Consider the following 26584-nt stretch of genomic DNA (forward strand, 5'->3'; position numbering starts at 1 on the left):
CCAGCTTTAGCTTCGCTAAATCTCGCGAGAGCAGCCCGCCTTCCGGCCCCGCCTGCCTCTAGTCTCGCGAGAATACGGTCGTTAGTAGTCTCCGCGGTGGTAGTTGGAGGGTGTCGCTTCCGTTTTGAGCTTCGGGGTTGGCGGCGTGGCCCGTGGGGAGCCGCGGTACGAGCGGGGCTCGGGGGAAACAGTCCCCCGCATCCAAGAGCGGAAGAGGACGGTCTTTAGACAAGCAGCGCCTTAGAAGAGACATTTCCCAGGTGGGGCTCGAGGCCGAGGCCCCGACGCGGAGCCCGGTAGGGGTCACGACCCCCGACCTCAGCCAGGCCCCCCGCTGCCCCCTTTCCTGGAGCGAGGCCGGAGGGGGTTCTGGGCCAAGAGTCTCTGGACTCCCCTGTCCAGCCTGGCTTCGAACCGCCATCCTTGGATCTCGGCCTCCTCAGTGTTTGGGGTTACAGGCGTGAACCTCTGGTGCCCAGCCGAGCTCAGTGAATTTGCGCCGTCGACCCGAGCAACGTAGAACTAGCACTGCGGCGCTGAGGAAGTTTATCCTCAGTTACGAATCATAAGGTCCACCCCTCTCTTCTGCCTTCTGGGCATACAAAGGCATCTCTGACCCCGTCTTTGGCTCATGTCTGGAATCCTAGCTTCTCAGGAGGTAGAGATCTGAAAGGGACTGTGGTTCGAAGACACACAAAGGACTGGGACCATGTTTCCAGTGGCAGACTTGAGGCCCCGACTTCAGTCCTTAAAGTCGTTCAGCGTTGCCTGGGCCAAGGCATAGCATAGCAGCCCGGAATCACAAAAGTTCAGAGTCAGGCCGGGCGCTGGTGGCTCACACTGTAATCCTAGCTACTCAGGAGACTAAGATCCGAGGATTGCAGTTCAAAGCCAGCCCGGGAAGGAAAGTTTGTGAGACTCTTCAACTAACCACCAGAAAACCAGAAGTGGTGCTGTGGCTTAAGTGGTAGAGTGCATGCCTTGAGCTAAAGAACTGAGGGACAGCACCCAGGCCCAGAGTTAAAGCCCCATGACCGACAAACAAAAATTCAGAGTCAAGTGTAGCAATTACTTTGAGCAATATGAAACCCAGATGAACCAGGGACAATGATTAGAGAAGCAAGATTGGGAATATTATGGCTGCCTTGCTCTTCCCTCCCCTGCACTTGTTAGTGAGTTACGAAGATTTTTCCTGCCTAATCTTTATCTATGAAAAAGAGCCAAGCCTGGCACTGGTAGCTCACAGCTATAATCCTAGCAACTCAGGATGCTGAGATGTGAGGATCACAGTTTGATGCCAGTCCAGCCTGTAAAGTCTGTGAAACTCATTTCCAATTAATCACCTGAAAACCAGGAATGGCATTGTAGTTTAAAGTGGTAGAGCTCTAGCCTTGAGCAGAAAAGTTTAGGGACAGCACCCAGACCCTGAGTTCAAGCCCCATGATTAGCGACAACAAAAAGACCCAAACCTATTTGGCCATCAAAGAGCGCAGTCTAGTGGGAGTGACAGGCAAACCATAAACACCTGTTTGGGTAGCAGTAGAAGAACTGATGCTGGCTGTGAGAATCCCGGAGGTGAATCTAACCTAGGGTGGAGGTGGAAGCTGGGAGAGGACCTTCTACACAGAGAAGAGTGGGTGGTATTCTAGGAGCCCCAGAGGTGGGAGCAATCTCATGCCTAGAAAACGGAGCTCTCAAAGGAGGCCTGAAAAATCTGGCCCTTTACAAGGGAAAAGAGGAGCCAGGTGCAGGTGGCTTAGGCCTGTAATGCTAGCTACTCAGGAGGCTGAGATCTGATGAGGATAACAGTTCAAAGTCAGTCCAGGGAGAAAAGTCCATGAGACTTTATTTTCAGTTAACCACCAGAAAGCTGGAAGTATAGATGTAGCTTAAATGCTAGAACACCAGTCTTGAGTGGAAAAAGCTCGGACAGCACCCAGGATCTGCCTTTAAGCCCTGGTACTGGCACAAACAAAACCAATTTTGTTTTTGTTTTTTTAAAGAGACCCAGGCAAGCCTGGAGGTGGCAAAGCATAGGCCTGTATTTGGATGCAGATAATTTCTGTTAGAGCAAGACACTAGCACATGCAGTACCCTTACTCTTATCACAATATGTGTTCTCTGGTAATCTTTTAACTTTGTATCTTGGGGTCAGAAACTGTACCTTCCATCTGTCTTTAGTGTCCAACTTACAACTGGCCTAAGAGTAGACCTCTGAAAGAGCTGGTTTTAGGTGAGGTTAGAACAAACAGATGGTGCAGGGCAGGGAGACTGTTTAGGAGACTACCATGAGATGGTGAAGCTCAGAGTGGTGGTGGTGGCCACAGAAATGGAGAAGGTGGAGATCATGGGGGCAGGTCTCAAGGCAGAATGGATAGGGGTCTGTGCTTATTCGGGGTGGAGGAATGGAAGGGATATGGAGCCCCCAGGCTGGGAGAAGTAGTCAGGGGCTTTGTGGAAAGGGGTCTGGCCAGAGAAAAAGAAAAGCCCATTTTAGATGGGCTGAATGGGGGTGGAGGGGTGGTGATTTGGCATGTAGAAGTATGTAGGCATGGCTTGGACTGTGGCTTGATGGTAGAGTGCTTGCCTACCATGCATGAAGCCCTGGGTTCAATTCCTCAGTACCACATAAACAGAATAAGCCAGAAGTGGTGCTGTGGCTCAAGTAGTAGAGTGCTAGCCTTGAGCAAAAGAAACTCAGGAACAGTGCGCCCTCAGTTGAAGCAGGGGACTGGCAAAAAAAAAAAAAAAGCATATGGGCAGTTGGACAAACAGATGGGATTATTCCAAGGAGATGGGATTGAGACTAGAGGAGTCAGGGCTGAAGTCATCCCTACATATTAATTGATGAGTCAAGTGCCGGTGGCTCATGCCTGTAATCCTAGCTACTCAGGAGGCTGAGATCTGAGGATCACAGTTCAAAGCCAGCCTGGGCAAGGAAAGTCCATGAGACTCTTACCTCCAATAAACCACTAGAAAACCGGAAGTGGCGCTGTGGATCAAGTGGTAGAGAGCTCACCTTGAGCTGAATTGCTGAGGGACAGCGCCCAAGCCCAGAGTTCAAGCCCCATGACCGACCAAAAAAAAAAAAAAAAAGAATTGAGGCTCTGAGAGAGAAACTGGGGCCACTCCAGCACCCCAGTTCAGTTCCTTTTGCATGCCTTCCATGTTGCCATCTCCAAGAGCAAGCACTTGCTACCTCCGAAGTGCTCTTCTTGGGCCACCTTGACTGAGAGACTCACACTCTGCTCCCACCCACCTCCCTGTAAATCTCAACATTATCTTCATTGCGTTAGCAGCTGCCATATCTAGCACCAGCTTTCTGGCAGGTGCTGTACTCGGAGCTTTGCATGGATAACTGACATGGAGCAGAAAGGCTGCTGGATGTCACAAAGCAGCATGTGATCATAAGCAGCATTTCGTCTTCATCCCACATTGACGCACTTCAGTCATGGTTCTGGGGTTGACTTGGCCTCACACTTGACAAGCGAGTGCTAGACCACTTGAGCCACACTCCCAGGTCTTATGCTTTTAGCTTCTTTTCAGTCATGCTTTTGTGTAGGCATACTTTGGACCTTGATTTCTCCTGCTTCTGCCTCTCCCAGTAGATGTGATTACAGGCATGCACAATGACTTTTAGATCTTTGCCCTTAGATTCTCCCTGGTTACCAGGATGTCCTCACCTCAGTAGTCTACTGTCCTATTCACCTAAATAAACGGAACTTAATTCCTCAATGATAGCGTCCCTTCTTCCTGTCTCTAGCTCTCTGCAGGCTTCTGCACCTGGAGAAGAGAAACTTGATGTCTCTATTTCTTCATCTCCCTCGCTCCTCCACCCCAGTGGCTTCTGAGCCAGCTGGTGCTGATAGACTGGGGTTGTAAGTAGAGATGGGGGTTAGAAGGTTCCCTTTGTCATCTGGTGTTAGTTGTTTTTGAACTTGATTGGAGTTTGAGCCAGTTCATATTGCCATGCTGTGCTTTTGTGAGTCATATCTGCAGTCCTGACCTCATTTATACCTGGCTTCCTCATCTGCATGCTTTCCCCAGCCCTTGGTTTTTAGAATTCTCCACTGGAAATAGAGCCTTCATGGGCAAAGTCTCTCTCCTCCTCCCCCCTTTGCCTTATTGAGGTTTGAACTCAGGGCTTCAAGCTAGCTAAGTAGGCCTTCTATTGTCAGGTAGACTTGTGTTTTTCTCCCAGGGCTATTAAGAATCTCAGTTCTGGGGTTGGGAAGGTGGCTCAAGTGGTAGAGTGCTAGCCTTGAGGTGAAGAGCTGAGAGACAGTGCCCAGGCCCAGAATTCAGGCTCTATTACTGACCAAAAAAAAAAAAAAAAAAAAAAATCTCAGTCCTACTTACGGCTCCCAGGTAGCTGGGATCACAGGCTTTGGCCTAAGTTCCATTAAGATGATTTCTAGTTGGCCTCTCATTCCTGGCCCACATATTGTCTACTGAAAACACTTAGAGATCCTTGCCCCAGCCACTTGGGGTGTGGGCCACTTCTAGTGCAGAGCCACTGGGCCAACATCAACGTGTGTCTGCAAAGTTCCAGTGAGGCCAAGTTATTCTAGAGTTGTATTCTGGTTTCTTGAGTTGGCCCAAGGAAATGGAGATCTATGAATGCTAATGGAGGAAGGTGTTGAGCTGGAGAACTCTGCCTGGAGAGTACAGGAGGGTACCCAAGAGCAATGGCTCCAGAACCCTTAAATGTGGCCTAGTTCTAGGCAAGAACTAGAAAATAAGAGAAGTTCTGTGGGGACTGAGCAGTTACAATTCACAACCTGAAGCACATAAACACGCACATGTACAAATTAGCAATTCACTCTTTTTAATTGACTTCTGATTCACATAAAGTGTGAAATGTTCCCTTTTGTTTATTTTTGTCATTCTGGGGTTTGAACTCATACTTGTTAGGCTGGCTCTCTACCACTTGAGTCATGCCTCCAGTCCAGAATTTTTGTGTGCTCGTCCTGGGACTTGAACTTAGGCCCTGGTTGCTGTCCTTGAGCTTTTATCCCCAAGGCTAGTGCTCTACTACTTGAGCCACAGCTCCACTTTGGGCTTTTTTGGCGTTTAATTGAAGATAAGAATCTCATGGATTTTCCTGCCTAGACTGACTTCAAATTGTGATCCTCAGATCTCAGCCTCCTGCATAGCTGGGATTACAGGTATGAGCCACTGATGCCCCTAGCCTCTTTGTGACACAGCATTTCACTAGCTTTGTCCCAGCTGACCTCCTGCTGTTACCTGTTGAAGAGCTGGGGTTATACGCATGTACCACCACACCCCCCTGACTCAGAGCCATATTTAGATAAATAAGTTCGACTTGTACTTGTGACTCGGGAAGTCCAAAAGGTTCAGTCCTATTCCAGCCAGACAGCTAGAAGGCAGTGGACAGGGGCTCCCAAGAGCTGAACGTGGCCCATGGCAGCTGACTAGGGTGGCAGGAAGTGAGAACAGAGCCAAGTACAAGGCCAGGTCAGGACCAAGGACCTGACAAGGAAGGTGGTGCCGAGCCTGGTAGCCTGTAACCCACGCTCAAGGTCAGCGAGGACAGGTTTCAGGGCAACTTGCCAAAAAGAAAAAGAAAAAGAAAAAGAAAACAAATGTGGGCCAGGTACCAGTGGCTCATACCTGTAATCCCAGCTACTAAGGATGAGATCTGAGGATCTAGTTTCAAAGCCAGCCCAGACAGGAAAGTCTATGAGAGACTTATCTCCCATGAACCACCAAAAAGCTGGAAGTGGAGCTGTGGCTCAAGTAGCAGAGCACTATCCTTGAGCATAATAGCTCAGGGACAGCACCAAGGCTCTGAGTTCCTAGGACAGGCACCAAGGGGAAAAAAAATGTTGGATGGGGTCTAAGCTCACCACAGGAGAAGCCACACTTGAGATGAGCTTTGTGGTCCAGGGAGATGGTTGTTTTCCCCAGTCCTCTTCTCCAGTAGTGGAACTTGGGGACCCACTCCCTCCAGGACCGCAAGGGCACCTCTGATAGCATGTGCACCTGAGTGTGTGTTTGTGAGGTGGGGGTGGAAATGAAAGCTGGATCTAAGAGACGGGACAGTGATGCAGACAGCTGGCTTCAAGTCTCCACATCTGTCCACAGAGGCAATGCTTAGGACCTTGGCCTCACCCCCCCCCTTCCTCCTTTCCTCCCTTCTTTTCTTTCCTTTTTCCTCCCTTCCTCCCTATTTAGCCCAGGCTGGCCTGGAACTTGCAGTCTTTCTGCCTTCCATGTCCCAAGTGCTAGGATTACAGGAGTGCATTACTGCACTCAGCTCTTCTTTTATCAGAGGGACACCATGTCCCACTGATACAGGTTTCAGGTCATCTAGCCATTTTTTTGTTTTTGTTTTGCCAGTCGTGGGGCCAGAACTCTGGGCCTGGGCGCTGTCCCTCAGCTCTTCAGCTCAAGGCTAGTGCTCTACCACTTGAGCCAAAGTGCCACTTCTGGCTTTTTCTGCTTATGTAGTGCTGAGGAATGGAACCCAGGGCCTCATGCATGTAAGGCAAGTGCTCTACCACTGAGCCACCTTCCCAGCCCATCTAGCCATTTTTATAGAGGTTCAGGTCACATGGACAGAACTGAGATCAAGGCTCCAGGGCTCACACACCTTATCAAATCCTGCTCTGACTGGGCTGTGGCCTGAGACTCCAAATGGTGTTGTCTGCCATTGGGCCTGTCACTCTCAAAGGTCCTAGAGGAAACTGGAAGGAGAGGGGAGGATAAAGAGAGGAATCAGTCTTTCCTCATCTCTGCGTGTCATGTCCAAGCACTCAGGAAGTGTTGTCTTGGTGTAGCCTGCGTTTCCCGGTAGAGAACAAGGTGCTGGAGAGAGGGGCTGGTTCAGTCCCATCCCTCCCAAGCCTGGGGACCAGGCGTGGGGGTGTGGCATTTCCAGGAACAGTGGGCCAATGCTTCACCAGAAGTACAGTTGTGAGGGGCCCAGGTCTGGCAGCTGAGCACTGGCCCAGACATGCCTGGGCCTGGAGCTTCTGTTGGTGAGCTAAGTGTAGGTCCCGGGAGGCAAGGAGAAGAAATGAATCTGGTTGGCTTGGCAACCCCTAATCAAACATCCCCATTGGCTGGTTTCCCTAAATCCAGACGCATGCTCTGTCTAGAAGGGTGCTCCACCACCCAGTTCCTTCTGCACTGTCCCAGACAGAAGGGGAACTCAGAAGCCCCTGGGGTAAGTGGACCTGAGGCTCCCGTAGTGCCTGCACTGACAGGTAGGTGTCCTCTTTTCTTTTTTTCTTTTCTTTTCTTTTCTTTCTTTCTTTCTTTTTTTTTTTTTTTTTTTTTTTGGTGGTGGGCCTAGGATTTGAACTCAGGGACTGGGCACAGTCCCTGAGCTTTTTTTCTCCCCTCAAGGCTAGCCACAGCTTCACTTCTGCCTTCTTGGTAGTTAATTCGAGATAGGAGTCTCATGGACTTTCTTGCCTGGGTGGGTTTTAAACGGCTCCTCAGATCCCAGCCTCTTGAGTAGCTATAGGCTTGAGCCATGGTTCCTGGCTAGGCTTCCTTTTTTTTTTTTTTTTTTTTTTTTTTGTCGGTCGTGGGGCTTGAACTCTGGGCCTGGGCGCTGTCCCTCAGCTCTTCAGCTCAAGGTTAGCGCTCTACCACTTGAGCTACAGCGCCACTTCCGGTTTTCTGGTGGTTTATTGGAGATAGGAGTCTCACGGTCTCTCCTGCCCGGGCTGGCTTTGAACCGCGATCCTCAGATCTCAGCCTCCTGAGTAGCTAGGATTACAGGCATGAGCCACCAGCGCCCGGCTGCTAGGCTTCCTTTTAAAGATACACTTGCTACTTCTGTTACTTTATGGTGGGATGTCTGCACCTGCAACCCCCATTAGGGTAGGTCATGTCTGTCTTGGTTATGTCCAGTATGTATTATATGGTAGGTGCTCAGGAATTAGTTGGAAAATGACCAGTGAATTGGTGGTCCTGCCTAGTATTATATGAGATAACCTATATTTCATATAATATGTCTGTGGTGTCATACTTGGTACTCAGTACTTCATTCTTCTCTGTACACTTGCCCAATGATTTGAAACCTTCCTGATTACGTACATTAAGAAGTTGAAGTAAGCCAGGTGACGGTGGCTCATGCCTGTAACCTAGCTACTCAGGCGGCTAAGATCTGGGGATCACGCTTCCAAGCCAGCTTGGGCAGCAAAGTCCATGAGACTCTTATCTCCAATAAACCACTGGAAAACCAGAAGTGGCGCTGTGGCTCAAGCAGTAGAATGCTCGCCTTGAGCTGAAGAGCTGAGGGACAGTGCCCAAGCCCAGAGTTCAAGCCCCATGACTGACAAAAAAAAAGGAGTTGAAGTATATTAAGATTTCAATTCAGTGTCTTATTCTGTGGGCATTCATCTTAAATCAAAAGAAGCCTACTGAGCCAGGCATTGATGGCTCACGCCTGTAATCCTAGCTACTTAGAAGGCCGAGAGCTGAAGATTGTGGTTCAAAACCAGCTCAAGCAGAAAAGTCCATGAGACTCAGTTCCAATAAACCACTCAGAAAAAGCCAGAAGTGGGGGCTTGGAATGTGGCTTAGTGATAGAGTGCTTGCCTAGCATGCATGAAGCCCAGAGTTTGATTCCTTAGTACCACCTACACAGAAAAAGCTGGCAGTAGCACTGTGGCTTAAGTGGTAGAGCACTAATGTTGAACAAAAGAAGCTCAGGGAGGGCTGGGAAGGTGGCTCAGTGGTAGAGCGCTTGCCTTGCATGCCTGAGGCCCTGGGTTCGATTCCTCAGTACCACATAAGCAAAAAGAAAAAAGCCGGAAGTGGCGCTCACAGCGGTAGAGCGCTAGCCTTGAGCTGAAGAGCTGAGGGACAGCGCCCAGGCTCAAGAGTTCAGGCCCCATGACGGGACCCCAAAAAAACAAAAACAAAAACAAAACAAAACAAAACAAAAAAAAGAAGCTCGAGGACAATGCCTAGGCCTTGAGTTCAAGCCCCAGGACTGGCACACACAAATAAAGTGGCACTATGGTTTAATTGGTACAATGCTAGCCTTGAGCACAAAGAGGCTTAGGGGCAGGGCCCAAGCCCTGAGTTCAAGTCCCAGGACCAACAAAAACAAAAAACAAAAAAACCCAACCCTGCTGAACCTGACTGTTTACTCTTGATTCCCCCTAGAAGGATGGCTTCTGAATTGTTATTTTGTGAACCAACAAAGCTTTATAACATCTTGAATCAGGCCACAAAACTGTCCAGGTTAACTGAACCCAACTATCTCTATTTATTTGGTAAGTACAAAAACAAAAGCAATAGCAGATGTGCGGCAAAGTCTGTGTGTGTGTGTGTGTGTGTGTGTGTGTGTGTGTGTCCATGCATGCGTGCGTGCAGATGTGCGCACATGCGCATGCAGTCATGCATGTGCGCACATGTGTGGTCCTGGGGCTTGAACTCAGGGCTTAAGTGCTGTCTCTGAAGTTTTGTGATCATAGCTAACTTGAACCACAACTCCACTTCTGACTTTTTTGGTAATGGAGATAAGAGTCTTATAGACTTTTCTGCCCTTGCTGGCTTTGGACCACTTTCCTCAAATTTCAGCTTCCTGAGTAGCTAGGATGATGGGAGTAAGCCACCAGTGCCTGACCCATGTGATTTTTAATTCTTTGTCACGAATTCATCCCTCCATGTGAGTGGTAAAAGTGTTCACTGGGAAGGCTAGATTCTTTCTTTTTTCTTTTCTTTTTTTCTTTTTTTTTTTTGGTCCCTCATGGGCTTGAACTCTGGGCTTGGGTGCTGTCCCTGCGCTCTTCAGCTCAAGGCGAGCGCTCTACTGCTTGAGCCACAAGGCCACTTCCAGTTTTCTAGTGTTTATTGGAGATAAGAGTCTCATGGACTTTCCTGCCCGGGCTGCCTTTGAACCGTGATCCTCAGATCTCAACCTCCTGAGTAGCTAGGATTATAGGCGTGAGCCACCGTCACCCATCTTAGGCTAGATTATTTCTAACCAGGCTTTCACACCTTCAATGGCCCTGAACCCATTTTCTCACAAAACACAGGTCTGATTTCAGTCTTCTGTAGGTAGTTTGAGTTTTTTGTTTTGTTTTGTTTTTGCCAGTCTTGGTGCTTGAACTTGGTCTGGGCACTGTTTCTGAGCTTCTTTTGCTCAAGGCTAGCACTCTACCACTTGTGCCACAGCACCACTTCCAGCCTTTTCTGTGTATGTGGTACTGAGGAATCGAACCCAGGGCTTCATGCATGCTTGGCAAGACTCTACCACTAAGCCACAGTCCCAGCCTGGTGGTTGTTTTTTATAACCCTCCACCTCAAGCTGGTGGACAACAATGTGTTTGTCCTTTTATGCCCACAAGTCAAGAGAAAATCATTCTGGTTTTAGGGTTTATGTTTAACATTTAGTGTCTGTTCCACATTCCTCTGTCTAGCCTGGGCATTGTCTACACCTTAGATTGTAGCTTCTAGAGCCTGTGTTGGGTCTACATTCATGATGCCCTCAATATGAGTTCCCTTAGGCTTTGATATCTCCCCAACTCTCCTTTTGTAGCCTCAAGAAAAAGCTCTCCATGTCAGAGACCAGGGCAATGCTTCCTGAGGTGCTGTGAGAATTAGGGAACAGCCCAGAGCCGTGAAAACACACAGGCAGGATTCTACATGCCAGACAAATCTAAGTGGACACTGCTGATGTAATGCTAAGCAGTATGGTCCCTTTTTTTTTTTTGGTCGGTCATGGGGCTTGAACTCTAGGCTTGGGCGCTATCCCTCAGCTCTTTAGCTCAAGGCAAGTGCTCTACCACTTGAGCTACAGCACCACTTCCAGCTTTCTAGTGGTTTTATTGGAGATAGGAATCTCACGGTCTTTCCTGCCTGGGCTGGCTTTGAACCATGATCCTCAGATCTCAGCTTCCTGAGTAGCTAGGATTACAGGTATGAGCCACTGGCACCCGGCTAGTGTGGTCCCTTTTAAAAAAATTTTTTTTTGGGCTGGGAAGGTGGCTCAGTGGTAGAGCGCTTGCCTTGCATGCTCAAGGCCTTGGGTTCAATTCCTCAGCACCAAATAAGAAAAAAGAAAAAAGTCGGAAGTGGCGCTGTAGCTCAAGTGGTAGAGCGCTAGCCTTGAGCTGAAGAGCTGAGGGACAGTGCCCAGGCCCAGAATTCAGGCCCCACGACTGGACCCCAAAAAAAAAAACAAAAAAAAAATAAATTTTTTTTCCAGTCCTGGGGCAGTGCCCAGTTCCAGTGCCTGGGCATTGTCCCTGAGCTTCTTTTGCTCAAAGCTAGCACTCTACCATGTGAGCCACAGTGCCACTTCTGGCTTTTTTTTGCTTATGTGGTGCTGAGGAATTGAACCCAGGGCCTCATTCATGTAAGGCAAGCACACTACTACTGAGCCACTTTGCCAGCCCTGCAAATCAAGTTTTGAGCTGAACATTTTTCCTTTCCAGATGTTCGTTCCAAAAAGGAATATGATGAGAGTCACGTGATCACGGCCATCCTGGTGAAGAAGGTATCCAGCTGCGGTCAGAGCCTTGGGGTCTGGCTGTCGGCCTTGCAGGAGGGTCGGAAAGGGGGATGGGTTTTGCCTTTAGTCCAGGACTCAGCACCTCCTGTGGGACACTGCAGCCACGGTGGCAGTCCCCTCCCCCCCATCAACCTCCCTCCATTTCCAGTGGTGGCGTCACTTCCTTCAGGGTGAGCAGCTCCTGAGTCCCTGTGGGGCAAGGCGCTGTTACAGGCCCTGAGGATTCCCGCAACGTGTCCCTGCCCTCACCCGGCTCCCACTGACTCAGCAAGCAGGCCTTAAGCCAGTGGTACCAAGATTTGAACTGAGGATGTCATACTTGCTAGCTAAGCACTCTACCACATCTCTAGCACTTTTTGCTTTTAGTTTACTTTTCGGTGAATACCTCATAGTTTTTGCTTAGGGCTGACTTTGGACCATGATCTTCCTATCTCTGCCTCCTGCCTAGCTGAGATTACAAGTATGATCCACATGCCCAGTTTTTTGTTGTTGTTTTGTTTTTTGTCAGTCCTGAGGCTTGAACATGGCCTGGGCACTGTCCCTGAACCTCTCTGTGTTCAATGCTAGCACTCTACCACTTGAGCCACAGCGCCTCTTCTGGCTTTTTTCTGTGTATGTGGTACTGAGGAATCCAACCCTTGCTAGGCAAGCACTCTACCATCAGCCACCTTCCCAGCCCTGTTTTTTTTTTTGTTGTTGTTGTTGCTGATGTTCTGTTGTTTTTATGAGATGTGTCTGGTCAACATTTTCCTTCCCAGGCTAACCTTGAGCCCAATCTCTATCCTCAATTTATGCTTTTTCTGTGGCACTGTGTTTTCCTCTAGAAGTAGGGAAAGGCTGCTAGGCCCTTGATGTAGCAGCCTTTCAGTAGCTGTGCTTGTCCTGCTGAGAAGGTGGTTCGGTTGTGGGAGACCCTTGAATGCAGTAGAGATACTCCCAGCTGCATGCCCATAAGAGTGAGCATGGCCTTTTGGGGCGCTGGTGTGTGGGGAATGTGTGTTCAGCCAGACTCCACCACACACCTTCCTGCTTCCCTAGAAGGAGAACCAGTATCTTGTCCCTGAGTCCGTGGATCTGGACTGTGTGAGATACTGTGTGGTGTATGATAAAAACACCACCTCGCTGGAGGTACGCCTCAGACCCAAACAGGGATACAGGAAAGACAAGCTCAAGGCCAAGCTCAAGAGCCACAGCCAGCAGCATGGCCGCAGCAGCCAGGACAAGGGCAAGGACAGAAAGGGTAAAGAAGACAAAGCAGATGAGGACAAAGCCAATGAGGTGGATGAAGCAGAAGAGGAGGGTGAAGTAGACGAGGAAGAAGAAGAGGAGAAAGTAGAAGAGGAGAAGGAGGAGGAGGAGGAGAGTGAGGAGGAGGAAGAAATCCCAGGTGGGTATTTTTTAACAGCAGACAACAATAATACTTAACAGCCAGGCATGGTGGAGCACGTCCATAATCCCAACACTCAGGAGGCAAAGGTAGGAGCATCAAGAGCTTGAAGCTTGCTGGGCACCAGTGGCTCACGCCTGTAATCCTAGCTACTCAGGATGTTGAGATCTGAGGATAACAATTCAAAACCAGCCTGGGCAGAAAAGTCCCTGTGAGACTCTTTTATCTCCAACTAACCACTGAAAAACAGGACGTGGTGCTGTGGCTCAAGTGGTAGAGGACTAGCCTTGAGCACCCAGAGGCTCAGGGACAGCACCCAGGCCCAGAGGTCAAGCCCCAGGTCTAGTTAAAAAAAAAAAAAACAAAAAAACAAAAAAACCCCAAAAAAGTCAGTTGTAGCTGCTGTCACTGGGGCTTTGGGCCAGGACTGATAGCATTGAAGTGACTCCCTCCCTCAGCCTCCCGGGGAGGCCTTAGTTTCATTCTGGCTGGAGGCTGAAGGCCTCAGCTCCTCACCACTCCACAGTTCCTAGGAATTGCCTGGCTGACTTGAAATCATGGCAGCTGGTTTTCCCCAGGCTGAGTGAGCCCAGAGATAAGGGGGAAGCCATGGCCTTTATTTCCTGTTCATCTGGGCTGTTTTAGTCCTTACAAAGTCTAGCCCACCCTCCAGGGAGGCTGGCAGGCCTTTCTTTCTTCTCTCCCTTCCTATTGAACCCAGATGGCCTTGCCCATGCTGGTCAAACACTCTGCCACTAGAGCCACACCCTAGCCCTCCCCCAGTTTTGTACAGGTACTGGGGCTTGAACCCAGGGCTTGGAAGCTATTATCTCAGCTTTTTCTTTTTGTCAGTTGTGGGGCCTGAACTCTGGGCCTGGGCACTGTCCCTCAACTCTTCAGCTCAAGGCTAGCGCTCTACCACTTGAGCCACAGCGCCACTTCTAGTTTTCTGGTGGTTTATTGGAAGTAAGAAAGAGTCTCACGGACTTTACAGCCCAGGTTGACTTTGAACTGTGATCCTCAGATCTCAGCCCTCTGAGTAGCTAGGATTACAGGCATGAGCCACCTGCACCCAGCCTCAGCTTTTTCATTCAAGGTTGGCTCTTGACCCACAGCTCCATAGACTTTGCTACCCAGGCTGGCTTCAAACTGTGATTCTCAGATCTCAGCCTCCTAGGTAGCTAGGATTACAGGCGTGAACTACCGGTACCCAGTGTCCTTTTGCTTTTGGAATAGGTCCTTATGCTTTTGCCAAGTTGTTTTCTGATTTCAGTCCTCCTACTTACTCTACTCCAGTGGCTGAGACTACCATGTGTAGCTGCCATGCCCAGCTTGTTTTCGGATTTGGGTCTTGCTAACTTTAGCTTTGGGCTGCCCTCAAACTCTGTCTCTACCTCTGAGTAGCTGGGATTACAGGCATGAGCCATCACACTGGGCTGTGGCCATATTTTCAAGCTTCCTCATGGGCTTGGTGGTGGAGTCGGGATGGGAGCCAGGCAGTTTGACTCTGGTCTGTCTTTCAAACCCAGGCAGTGAGCTGGAGGGGAAGCCACATGGGACTTGAGTGTTCATACACTGTCACTTCCAAGGTGCTCATTTGGCTGGGGCTCGACTGACCACTTACAGCCCCTGAGGCTGGGGCATATGCCGTTCTGGGGTGCAGTCCCAGCGCCTGCCACTGGGTGGCGCCGAGGCTCTCCCTGTGCTTCCCTCTCTGGTGCCCTCTGGCTTTAGAGCCCTTCCCTTGGGAATCCCACTTGCAGTCCTAGGGTCATAGATTGGACCCTGGGATCCTCTATCCATTCCATCACTGGCCTTGTAGGGCCCCATTCTCACTTGATAGGAACCCCCAAACCACACAGAGAATACCAGGCATTTTCCTCAGTTCAAATGGCATGTTTTGAGAAAATGCAACATCTGTTAGGCCCAAGACCATGTTGGGGTTCCTCTGACCACTGCCCTTTCCCCATTGTTAAGCACCCGTGGGCCTGGGGGAAGCCTGTGGCCTCAGGGCGGGTGTGCCGTATAAGCCAACAAGGAGGTGGCACCCCATGGGCTCTGGCTTTGCTGTGTCAAGAGCCAAAACTCCCTTGACTGCTGGGAGAGGTGAGTGGGCCTGTACCAGGGGGGTGGGGGGGTGGGGGTGGGGGTGCAGTGCCCTTGCCCTTGGGGACCCCGCCCCCTTCCCTCCTTCCCGGGCTCCCCACCTCAGTGGGGTTCACACACCACTGCCTACCATGGGGGCTGCAGAATCCCTGGGGAAAATGGGCGCTAGAAGTTTTCACGTGCTACCTGTACACATGCGTGTGCACACAGATGCCTCACCTGGCTCACCTGGCGTCTTAGGAACCAGGAAATAGCTTCCTTGGTCTTGGTTTCTGGAAATCTTTCTCCAAGCAGTGCTACAAAGCACCCCTTTTTTTCTTTCTTGTCAGTTGTGGGGTTTGAACTCTGGACGCTGTCCTTGAGCTCTTCAACTCAAGGCGAGCGCTCTACCACTTCCAGTTTTCCTGCCCGGGCTGGCTTTGAACCTCCATCCTCAGATCTCAGCCCCCTGAATAGCTAGGATTACAGGCACCATCCACCAATGCCTGGCACCCCTTCTTTCTTTTATGAAATACCCTGTGTCCATCCTTCCTTAAGCAATATGGGTCACAGGTTCCCAATTCGTTTAAGCTGGGGTGTTCTTATTTTTGTTTTTTTCTTTTGTGTCAGTACTGGGGCTTGAACAAGACCTCAAGCTCCTACTCAGTTCTCTCTTTTTTTGGGTGAGTGCTGTACATTGGGGATAAGAGTCCCATGGATTTTTCTGCCAGGGCTGGCTTCAAACAATTCCCCAATCTCAGCCTCCTGAGTAGCTGGAATTGCAGGCATGAGCCACCAGTGCCTGGCCCGGCCAAGTTTTTGACATAGGAAAAGAAGCTTGGGAAATCTGAGAAAACATTATCCCTCTGTCAGCAAAGCCTGCCTTTCATGAGACTTGGCTAGTGAGGAATCTAAAATCTGACTTAAAACCGTGTGCCAGTGGCTCATGCCTGTAACCCAAGCTAATCAAGAGGCTGATATCTGAGGATTGTAGTTTAAAGCCAGCCCCAGCAGGAAAGTCGGTGAGACTCTTACCTCCAATTGACCACCAGAAAACCAGACGTGGCACTGTGGCACAAGTGGTAGAGTGTTCGCCTTGAGCTGAAGAGCTGAGGGACAGCACCCAGGACCAGAGTTCAAGCCCCACAACTGACAAAAAAAAATCTGACTTAAATGGCTACATACTAGAGTGCTTGCCTAGTATGATGAATCCCTGGGTTCGATTCCTCAGTACCACATATACAGAAAAAGCTGGAAGTGGCACTGTGGCTCACATGGTAGAGCACTAGTTTTAAGCAAAAGAAGCTCAGGGACAGTGCCCAGGCTCTGAGTTCAAGCCCCAGGACTGGCCAAAACAAAAAACAACAAAATCACGTGACCTAAAGTCCCCTCCATCCCTTAAACAGGGCCTCCTTGCTGTTTTGTTTCCCCTCCTGCTGAAGTAATGAATGCAAGCTCCCAGCAATGAAGAACTGGCACTCAATGGGGGTCAAAGTGAGCAAATTGAGGACGAACTTCATTATTTCTGGTGATGGGTGGCTACGGCTGAGCCTCCCCTTGGCAGATGGCAGGGCAGGGCCTGGGAGGCTGGTCTTCCTCCACTCCTGTGCTGTTCTTCCTCCTCCTCCTCCTGCTGTTCCTCCTCCTCCTCCTCCTCCTGCTCCTCCTCTTGTTCCTCCTCCTGCCCCTCCTCCTCCTCCTCAGTCATGCCACAGGTTGGATCCAGGGTTGTGGGCTGATGCTTAGCTCTGCACACTTCCCACCACAGGTGTGGAGTTTGTACCTAGTCTTTGGAATTCTACAGATCAGGGAAGGCAATGACCAATCCACAGTGAGATGCAGAATGCAGTACACACCTGTAGTCCCTGGTACTCTAGAAGTTGAGGCCAGAGGACCACAAGTTCAAGGCTAGCCTGGAAGACATAATGAGACCCTTTTGCAAAAACAAAACAATAAAGCAACACTTTACCCCTACTAGGTTGGGCATAATAAATTTTTTTAAAGATGCTAACAATTGTTGGAGGGAGTGTGGAGATACTGGAACTGTCCCAAGTTGCTGGCCAGCATATTAAATGGTAGAGCCACATGGAAAATGATGAGGTATTGCTGGGCACTGGTGGCTCACACCTGTAATCCTAGCTACTTAGGAGGCTGAGATCTGAGGACTGAGGTTCAAAGCCAGCCCAGGCAGGAAAGTCCCTGAGACTCTTATCTCCAATTAACCACCAGAAAACTGGAAGTGGTGTTCTTGCTCAAATGGAGCACTTGCCTTGAGCTGAGGAGCTCAGGGCCATGGCGCAGTCCCAGAGTTCAAGTCCCATGATGATAACCACCACCAAAAAGATCTGTGGTTAACTAGGACTTGACATTAAGAGAACTGGGAGCTTAGGGAAAATGGAGAAGGGCCTGGAAATGCTGGCAGGGTTGTTTGTGAGTGTGGCGGTTGGTGACTAGAGAAGTGCTCTGACACTGAATATATTGAAGAGCACAGAGTTGTATGCTTGATTGGCATACAGCATATGGTATATGTGTGTACATGTGTGTGTGTGTGTGTGTGTGTATGTATTTACATGGAAAAATCTCCATCTACTTGTTAAACTGTTGTTGGAATGTTTATTTCTCTATTGACAGTACCAGAGTTTGAATTCAGTTTCCCCATGCCAGGCTTTGGCTCTACCGCCTGAGCCATGCACCCAGCCCACTTTTTTGTTGGTTGTAGAACTTGAACTCAGTGCCTGGGCACTGTCCCTAAATTCTTTTGCTCAAGGTTAGCGCTCTACCACTTTGAGTCACAGCACTACTTGTGGTATTTGAATGTTTAATTGGAGATAAGAGTCTCACAGGGACTTTCCTGCCCAGACTGGCTTTGAACCACAATCCTCAAATCTCAGTATCCTAAGTAGCTAGAATGACAGTTGTGAGTCATCAGCTTAGCTCACTTTTTTACTTCAACTGTAGCATGTCCCTCTCTACCTGCCGGGCTCCGGCTTCCTAAGGAAGCTTTTCAGGAAGAGGTGGCAGGAACAGCTCTGGGCACATAGGGATGCTGGCCTCTGTGCTCTCCACTCTTAGAACTGGAGCCCGGGCCTGCTGTGCAGTTTGGTCGGGTCCTCATTCGCCTTACCCGCTACCCGGTCTACGTCCTGAGAGGCGGCTATGAGCACTTCACAAGCCTCTACCACTTCCTCCGTACCCAGAAGATCATCTGGATGCCCCAGGTGAGCACAGGCTGGCTTGGCTGGGACAAGGGCAGGGGTGAGGTGCAGCCTTGGCAAGCCCTGGGGACAGCCGGGGGTCCGTCTCACCATGGTGGACTCATAGCCTGAGGACTGAACCAGAGATGGAGCAGGGGGTGGGATGTGTGCAAAGGAAGGTGAGGGGCCGCTCTGTGCTCAGCTGTGGATTTCCCTAAACCCCAGCTGGATCTAGAGGATAACAGCCTTGTGGTGACTGGGGAGCCCTTGATCTAGGGGTGGTCAGGGGCTGTGTCAGATAGATAGATAGATAGATAGATAGATAGATAGATAGATAGATAGATAGATAGATAGATAGATAGATAGATAGATGATAGATAGACAGATAGATAGATAGATAGCTATCTGACACAGCCATATATATGGCTGGAAATGTGACTTAGTGGTAGAATGCTTGCCTAGCATGCATGAAGACCTGGGTTTGATTCCTCAGTACCACATAAACAAGAAAAAGCTGGAAGTGGTGCTATAGCTCAAGTGGTAGAGTGCTAGCCTTGAGCAAAAGAAGCTCAGGGACAGTGCCAAGGCCCTGAGTTCAAGCCCCAGGACTAGAAAAAAAATATATATCCAGAATGAAATATTTATAGATGGAATTAGGATTTCTAACAAAACAAATTTGGCCATGAATGAATTGGCAGCTGGGAAGTAGAAAGAGGGATTGTTATACTGTGCCATGTAGTATTTATATGTAATATACATATACATGTATATGTGTGTGCATATACATATATATGTAGTTTTTTGTTTTGTTTGTTGGTCGTGGGCTTGAACTCTGAGCCTGGGCGCTGTCCCTCAGCTCTTCAGCTCAGGGCTAGCGCTCTCCTACTTGAGCCACAGAGCCACTTCTGTAGATAGGGTTTTTGAAACAGGCTTAATTTCTAACCCAGGTTGGCCTTGAACTCATTATCACCTGGCCTCACTTTCTAAGCCAGTGGGGCAGAATCAGGCCAAATCTCTCCTGTCATCCCCCAGAGCTAGCTCTGGGTTCCCTGGGAGATGTGGAGTTGGGGTGGGGGCAGTGTCAGCTGTAGGTGTCCCTCCTGTAGGACCTCTCCTCCCCTCTTCTAACCACTTCAGTGTTGGGGGGCCCAGCACGGGGGGTTCTGTGTGACTGGCTGGGGGAAGAGAAGGTGGAGGGCTGTGCTCACTCTAGTCCCGTGTGATTCTGCGCAGTGCTGTTGGCCTCTCCTGGGAGTTTCTCTGGGCCCCACTCATGGTTTCCCTTGTGCCCTCTGTTGCCGAGGGCTCTGGGAACAGCCAGGCCTGCCTCTGGGCTGACCTGGACCCCTCTACACAATGATGTTCATCAGAAGTCCGCATCTGACATGCTCCAGCCCTGGACCAGGGCACTGTGGAGCGGGCTCTGCCCTCTGTGGCTCAGCACCGCTCTGAAGCATCCTCTGCCTCCCCACATCCCTGGCCCAGCAGCCCTCCTCCTTTCACACCCAGGAGCTCGAGGCCTTTGAGCCCTACCCGATTGAGATCATGCCTGGCCACATCTACCTGGGCAGTTACAAGCAGGCCTGTGACCCCAAGATCAAGAAGGACCTGAAAATCAAAGCCCATGTCAACGTGAGCATGGAGTCCACACCTTTGTAAGTGGAAGATCAGCTGCCGGCTTTTATCTCAGAGTGTATCACTCCTTCCCACCCAGCCCCAGTCCTTCTTAAGGGCTCAGTCAGCACGCGCTGGAGCAGGCTTTACTGGTCATCACCTGTGCCAGTCTGGGATTGGCATCCTCCCCCGCTTGTGGGGCTCTCCTGCACTGAAGAGCATGGTGCCAGTCACCCTGAAATGACCTAGTGTCAGAGATACATACGTACACAGAGACACAGACATGCACACAGAGATGCACAGACACATGCACACATAGACATGCACAGAGACAGGGCTGGGAAGGTGGCTCAGTGGTAGAACACTTGCCTTGCATGCCTGAGGCCCTGGGTTCCATTCCTCAGCACCACATAAGCAAAAAGAAAAAAGCCGGAAGTGGCGCTGTGGCTCAAGTGGTAGAGCGCTAGCCTTGAGCTGAAGAGCTGAGGGACAGTGCCCAGGCCCAGAGTTCAGGCCCCATGACCGGACCCAAAAAAAAAAAGACATGCATAGAGACACACAGTCAGACACAAACACACAGAGACAGAAACACAGAGACAAATAGAAACACAGAGACGCACAGAAACTTGGACATATTCATAGACATTTGTCACTGTCTAGCATGCAGGGAAGCCTCTGCCAGCTCCTGCTCAAAGCTGAAATGGCTTGCTTCAGGCAGAACTTATGAAAACAATACAAGAATTTAGGGAGGCATCTGGTAACAAAATAATACTAGGATTACAGACATGAGCTACCAGCACCCGGCTCTGTGAGACTCTTATCTCCAAGTAAACACCAGAAAACAGGAAGTGGTGCTATGGCTCAAGTGGTAGCGCTCAAGTGGAAGAGCTCAGGGACAGTGCCCAGGTCCAGAGTTCAAGCCCCACAACCAACGAAAAAAGAACAAAAAGGGGACTGGGAAGGTGGCTCAGTGGTAGCGTGCTTGCCTTGTATGCATGAGGCCCTGGGTTCGATTCCTTAGCACCACATACGCAGAAAAGGCCAGAAGTGGTGACCAACCCAAAAAAAGAAAAAAGAAAGAAAAAAAAAAAAAAGACATGTGCGGGTGGCTCACTCCTGTAATCCTAGCTACTCAGGAGGCTGAGATCTGAGGATCCCTGTTCAAAGCCAGCCTGAGCAGGAAAGTTTGTGAGACTCTTTATCTCCAATAAACCACTCAGAAAACCAGAAGCAGCACAGTGGCTCAAGTGGTAGAGCACTAGCCTTGAGCTGAAGAGCTAAGGGACAGCGTTCAGGCCCAGAGTTCAAGCCCCATGACCAACAAAAAAAAAGAAAAAGAAAAAAAAGAAAAACCACAATCACTAACAGAAAGTAGAGATAATTTGCAATGAGAAGGGGAAAAAAGGAGATTCCTAGAAATAGAAGAAATAAGAAGAAATACATAGTGTCTAAGGAAAGAGAATAAAATTTTAAGGAGGGTGATTAATGAGAATATAAATTCTGGGTGCTTGTGGCCCATGCCTGTTAGCTACTCAGGAGGCTAAGATCTGAGGATTGCTGTTCAAAAACAATCTGGGCAGGAAAGTCCGTGAGACCCTTATTTCCAATAAACCACTCAAAAAAAGCCACAAGTGGAGCTGCAGTGCAGAAGACAGGGTGGGCTGTGTGCAGGTCCATGGGCCAGCATGTGGGTCTCTCTGCAGTTTCCAGGAGGACCCAGATTACCTTCTGCATGTGAAGATAGAAGATGTTCCAGAGGCCAACATCATCCCTTTCCTGCGCCCCATCTGTCATTTCCTGGGTAAGGAGAATTTCCGGTCCCCTGTCCATGCCCATCCCTGACACAGCCATGGCCCAGAGTGGCCATGCCCTGCATGAGGCTCACATATGTAGAGGCACCTGTAGGTCTACCATGGGAGCAATGGGGTCCAGGCAAGCACTGCCCGTGGGCTGAGCACCCTGTGTTCTGGCCCCCACTAGACTGCCAGGCTCTTCAGAACCTGTGATAAAATGAGGGCATTGGCCAGTCCCTGCCTGAGCTCTGCCCAGCTGGGTGGGGTGGAGGACCCTAAATCCCAACCCCAATTCCCATGATTCTCCAGGTGGACACTCTCTTCCCCCTTTTCTTCCCATCAGACAAGTGATGCCTATCAGCTGCCTAACAAGAGTAGGATGGTGAGGCAGAGCACAGTGGTTCACGCCTACAATCCCAGCTACTTGGGAAGCAGGGATTGGGAGGGTGGCCAGTGTAGGCCAACCCAGGCAGGAGGTTATGAAGGCCCCATCCCAATCAATACACTCAATATGGTAGTTTGTACTTTCAGGATCCAGCTAGATGGGAGGTAATAGATAGGAGGATCATAGTCTGAGGCCAGTCCAGGCAAAAACACAAGACCCTACCTAAAAAATAAACAAAAGCAAAAGGGCTGTGTGTGACCCAAGTGGTGCAATGCCTGCCTAGCAAGTGTGATTTAAAATCCCAGAACCTCACAAAGCTGAGGCAAGTTAGCCCTGGTTGGTGACCATGAGACCCCTTGGCCTGAGCCTTGTGGGAGGGGCTGGAGATGGCACTGGGGCCCAGCCACCCCTTATTTGCCCAGCAGATCCCCACAGTCACCTGCCTAAGATGAGAAGCTGAGACTAATTTTGTCCTGTTTGAGATGGCATGGCCTGAGGCCTGAGGCCCTAACCTGGGCCCCAGCGCTGGGGCTTGGAAGCCAGTGCTTCCATGCTTTGTACCTCAGTTTCCTCCAGCTCAGACAGTCTGTGCCTTTGTGTGTGGCTTCCGTTGCTGGGGATTACCTGGGCAGCATAAAGCCTGGAGATTTACATGGCTATGGCAGATCATTCTCTTCCTTTTTCTCCCTTTCTCCCTTCCTGGGATTGGGCCTGCACACTTGCTAGGCAAGTACTCTGCCACCTTGAGTCTCACCATAGCCTTGTCGTGGATGTATCTGTGCCCACCAATAGGCTCAGCGTCCAGCCCCATGGGGAAGGAGTGTTGCACCATCCACCCCCTTCCCCCCAGGTGAGGACTGTGGCTTAGATACTTTGCTGTTACCTGCCCCGCCAGTAACGAAGCCAGTATGCACCAGGCTGCACATGCCCTCTGCCAGTGCCTGAGCACCCTGTGCAAGCCAGGAAACACCCCAGCCTGGACTGCTGGAAGCCTGGCAATTCTCTGGAACTGCCAGTCAGGTTGGAAAATCTTTCTTGTTGTTCTTGTGGTTGTGGTACTGAGGTTTGAACTCAGAGCCTAGGGCTTGCTAGGCAGGGGCTCTACCACTTGAGCCACATTCCTAGCCTTTTTGGTTCCATTATTTTTTTAGGCAGGGTCTTGCATTTTTGCCTAGGGCTGACCTCAGACCAAGATCTTCCTACCTGGGCCTCCCTTGTAGCTGGGATTACTGCCATGCACAACCAGGCCTAGCTCCCAAGGACCCGTTTTTCCAGAAGAGGGGCACGTGGCTTGCCTAGCACTTGGTGAGCTGGTCATAGATTCCTCTCTTTTTTTTTGTTTAGTTCTGGAGATGCCAGAGGGCTTTGTACACCATACAAAGTGCTCTACCACTGAGCTCCAGCTCCAGCCTGAGGTTTCTGAGACTCTTGCAGTATTGCAGGCTGTCCTTGAACTCTGTCCTCTAGCCCTCAGTCTCCTGAGTGCCGGGACTACAAGTATGAGTCATTGCACCCAGTCCTGTGAACCCCCTCTCCGTCCAGACTTCTGCTGACCCACCATCCAGATCCTCAGGGAAGGGGGCCATGTATATAACCTACCCCCTTCCTTCCTTCTGCAGAAATTCACATTCAGCTTAGATCTGCCATTCTGGTCTTTTCTACCCTGGGCATCAGTCGCAGCTGTGCAGCAGTGGTGGCCTACTTAATGCATCGGAATACAGAGACCTTGAAGGTATGTGTTCGGGGATGGCCCCACAGCCACACCCAGGAGGCAGAGTCAGAGCCGGGCCTGGGGGAGACAGGCATCAGCATGGGGGGGGGGAGACTCCAAAGTTAGCCATTACCCAGCCAGGGCACCCTAGGCCAGGCCCATCTGCATGGCACCACATTGCTTGTCTGCCACCAGGCAATCCCAGAGAGAGCCCAAGGAGCCACAGAATTGCGGTGCCATCTGTAGAGCAAAGGAGGAGGGGAGCAGGGAGCTGGCAACTATGAACCCAGAGGGACCCAGGGCTCCTAGCTCCTAGGAATTGCTCTTTCAAGGGCTTCTTTGTGATCTCAGAGGGCTCAGGTGGGACCTGAATGGCTTCCTCAGTTTCCAGGAGGTATGTTTAAAGGGAAGGAGAGAGAGAATAACCACGGTCAGAAGCTGGGCGTGGTGGTCCATGCCTGTAAACCCAGCTACTCAGCAAGCAAAGATAGGAAAATCTGGTCTAAGGCTAGTTCTGACAAAAGCACAAGGTCCTATCTGAAAAACAAAACAAAGTAAATGGAAGGGATATGGCTTAAGCATTAGAGCACATGACTGGCAAGTGTGAGGCCTTGAGTTCAAACCCCAGTATCACCAAATAAAAAGAAATAAGCTTCTTTAGAGCCTACTGATTAAAAGTTTGGGAGTGCTGACACCGTGTTCTCTTGGAGGGAGAGTCCTGGAGTAAAGAGAGTCCCGGATGTTTGGTCATTCCACTTCTGGTGATGCACTCCACTCACATGACACAAGGCCCCGGTTTTTGGCCTGTGGCAATCTCCTATCTTCCTCTTTCCTTCTTCCTTCCTCCTCCTTCCTCCCTGCTCTCTCCTCCCTCTTGCCTTCTTTCTTCTTCCTATTATTATTATTACTACTTTGGCTTTTTGAAACAGGGTCTGACTTTATAGCACAGGCTGGCCTCAAACTTTCTGATCTTCCTGTCTCCTCCTGGATGCTGAGATTATAGGTATGCACCACCTAGCTAAATGCTGTCAATATGTCTTTTGCCTCTTGGTTAAATATTTTATTCATTTTTTTTGTATGTTTTCCAGTACTCAGAACTTCTTGCTTGATCTTGCTTAGCCACACCTCCACTTCCAGTGTTTTATTCTTTTCTTTTTTAAAAAAAAATTGCTGTTCCTAGGGCTCAAATTCTGGGACTGGGCACTGTCCCTGAGCTCCTTTTTTTTTTTTTTTTTTTTTTTTTTGCTGGTCCTGGGGCTTGAACTCAGGGCCTGGGCACTGTTCCTAAGTTTCTTTTGCTGAAGTCTAGTACTCTACCACTTGAGCCACAGCACCACTTCTGGCTTTTTCTGTTTATGTGGTACTGAGGAATCAAAGCCAGGGCTTCATGCATACTAGGCAAGCACTTTACCACTAAGCCACATTCCCAGTCCCCCTGAGCTCCTTTTTACTCAAGGGTAGTGCTCTACCACTTTAACTACAATACCACTTCTAGCTTCTTTCTGTGAAATTAGAGATGAGCTGGCCTTGAACTGTGATTCTTAGATCTCAGCCTCCTGAGTAGCTAGGATTACAGATGTGAGCCACTGGTGCCTGGCTTCTGATAGCATCTTAATGGATGAATTCACTTGTTTCTGTGTGGATAGTTCGTCATTTGCGTATAGAAATGCATTGATTCTGGGCTGGGAATGTGGCTTGGTGGTAGAATGCTTGTCTAGCATGCATGAGCCCTGAGTTCTATTCCTCAGTACCACATAAACAGAAAAGGCCGGAAATGGTGTTGTGGCTCAAGTGGTAGAGTTCTAGCCTTGAGCACAGAGAAGTTTAGGGACAGAGCCCAGGCCCTGATTCAAGCCCCAGGACTAGCAAAGAAAATAAAAAAGAAATGTGTTGATTCTGTTATCCTGCAACCTGGCTGAACTCCTGTGTTAGCTCTGACATGTTACATATCCTTTGGAATTTGGACATGCATAATCATGTCATCTTCAAACAGTGATAATTTTATTCTTTCTGATCTGGAATCCTTTTGTTCCTGATTCTTGTCATGGAGGCTGTTCAGCATAGGGGTGCAGCCATGTCCCAGTCAGCTCCCCTTGCTCTGCCTTACTTCACCCCAGGCTGTGGCTCTTCCCGTCCCTAGCCCTTCAGCCATCTGGGGACCCCTGGGCAGGGCCCTCCCCGCCTTTTCCCCTTTCTCTCCCCCATACTCCTGAGCCCCCCTCACCCCAAACTGTGCTGAAGTCTCTTTTTTTTTTTTTTCTGTGCTCACAGAGGTCCTGGAACCATGTCAAACAGTGCAAACCCACCATGAGGCCCAACCAGGGCCTGGTGAGCCAGCTGCTGGAGTGGGAGAGTACAATCCTGGGGGTCTTCATCACCGACATCACCGAGTTCTTCTGAGGGCTGTGCCCTGCTGGGGGCTGCGGGCCAGCAGACTCTGGGCAGCCTAGGTCCAGGGTTGGTATGGAAGAAGAGCTTTTGCTGTGTGAAGTCTCTGGGTGTCCTGTGGCCGTTTTTCTGTTCTTTCACAAGCCCTTCTCTAGAGTGACAGGTGCAGGTGTTCAGGCTCCGCAGAAACCCACCTGCACAGGCATTCCTGGGGATGCCCCGGGCTGGGGCCGCTGCGACACTGCTAGGACCTGGAAGCTTTGGAGGCTGCTGCTACACGGGGTGCCTTGTGTTTGTACACAGAGGGGCAGTGCTGGGGTGCTTGGCCCAGGAATGTGGGTATTTGCCCTGTCCTCCCAAGCTGTGTGCTCTGACCTTGCCCTTGATCTGCAGGCCAAATTTCCTTTCCCTGCCCACAACTCATTGTCTGGGGGTGTTTTACCAAGAGGGATTCCCTCTCTACTACCCCCACAAGGTTTTTAGAAATTCCTCAGAGTTGGTTGTTTGATGTGTTTTGTTTTTGT

General features: G+C 50.0%; 1 protein-coding gene across 9 annotated transcripts; it reads left to right on the forward strand.

Moving 5' to 3' along the window:
* Position 1: 1 nt before the first annotated feature.
* On the forward strand, positions 2–26359 carry Styxl1 (serine/threonine/tyrosine interacting like 1). Of its 9 annotated transcripts, none has more exons than XR_011374283.1 (10): positions 2–260; positions 9151–9260; positions 11427–11488; positions 12542–12890; positions 18048–18193; positions 19679–19824; positions 21487–21584; positions 23581–23693; positions 24602–24675; positions 25944–26014. XR_011374283.1 is itself a non-coding variant. In XM_070033644.1 (10 exons), exons 3-10 carry the CDS (start codon positions 9155–9157, stop codon positions 26070–26072), a joined length of 1149 nt encoding a protein of 382 aa, XP_069889745.1. In that variant the 5' UTR covers positions 2–260; positions 7108–7192; positions 9151–9154; the 3' UTR covers positions 26073–26359. The 9 variants fall into 9 exon arrangements, 8 of the variants coding, with proteins under 8 accessions (XP_069889745.1, XP_069889742.1, XP_069889744.1 ...); XM_070033644.1 differs by lacking the exon at positions 24602–24675 and adding an exon at positions 7108–7192 and having other exon boundaries at positions 25944–26359; XM_070033641.1 differs by lacking the exon at positions 24602–24675 and adding an exon at positions 7108–7232 and having other exon boundaries at positions 25944–26358.
* The last annotated feature ends 225 nt before the right edge of the window (positions 26360–26584 follow it).

The sequence above is a fragment of the Dipodomys merriami genome, unplaced genomic scaffold, assembly GCF_024711535.1.
Source record: "Dipodomys merriami isolate MVZ:Mamm:240054 unplaced genomic scaffold, mDipMer1.0.p SCAF_22, whole genome shotgun sequence".
NCBI lineage: Eukaryota > Metazoa > Chordata > Mammalia > Rodentia > Heteromyidae > Dipodomys > Dipodomys merriami.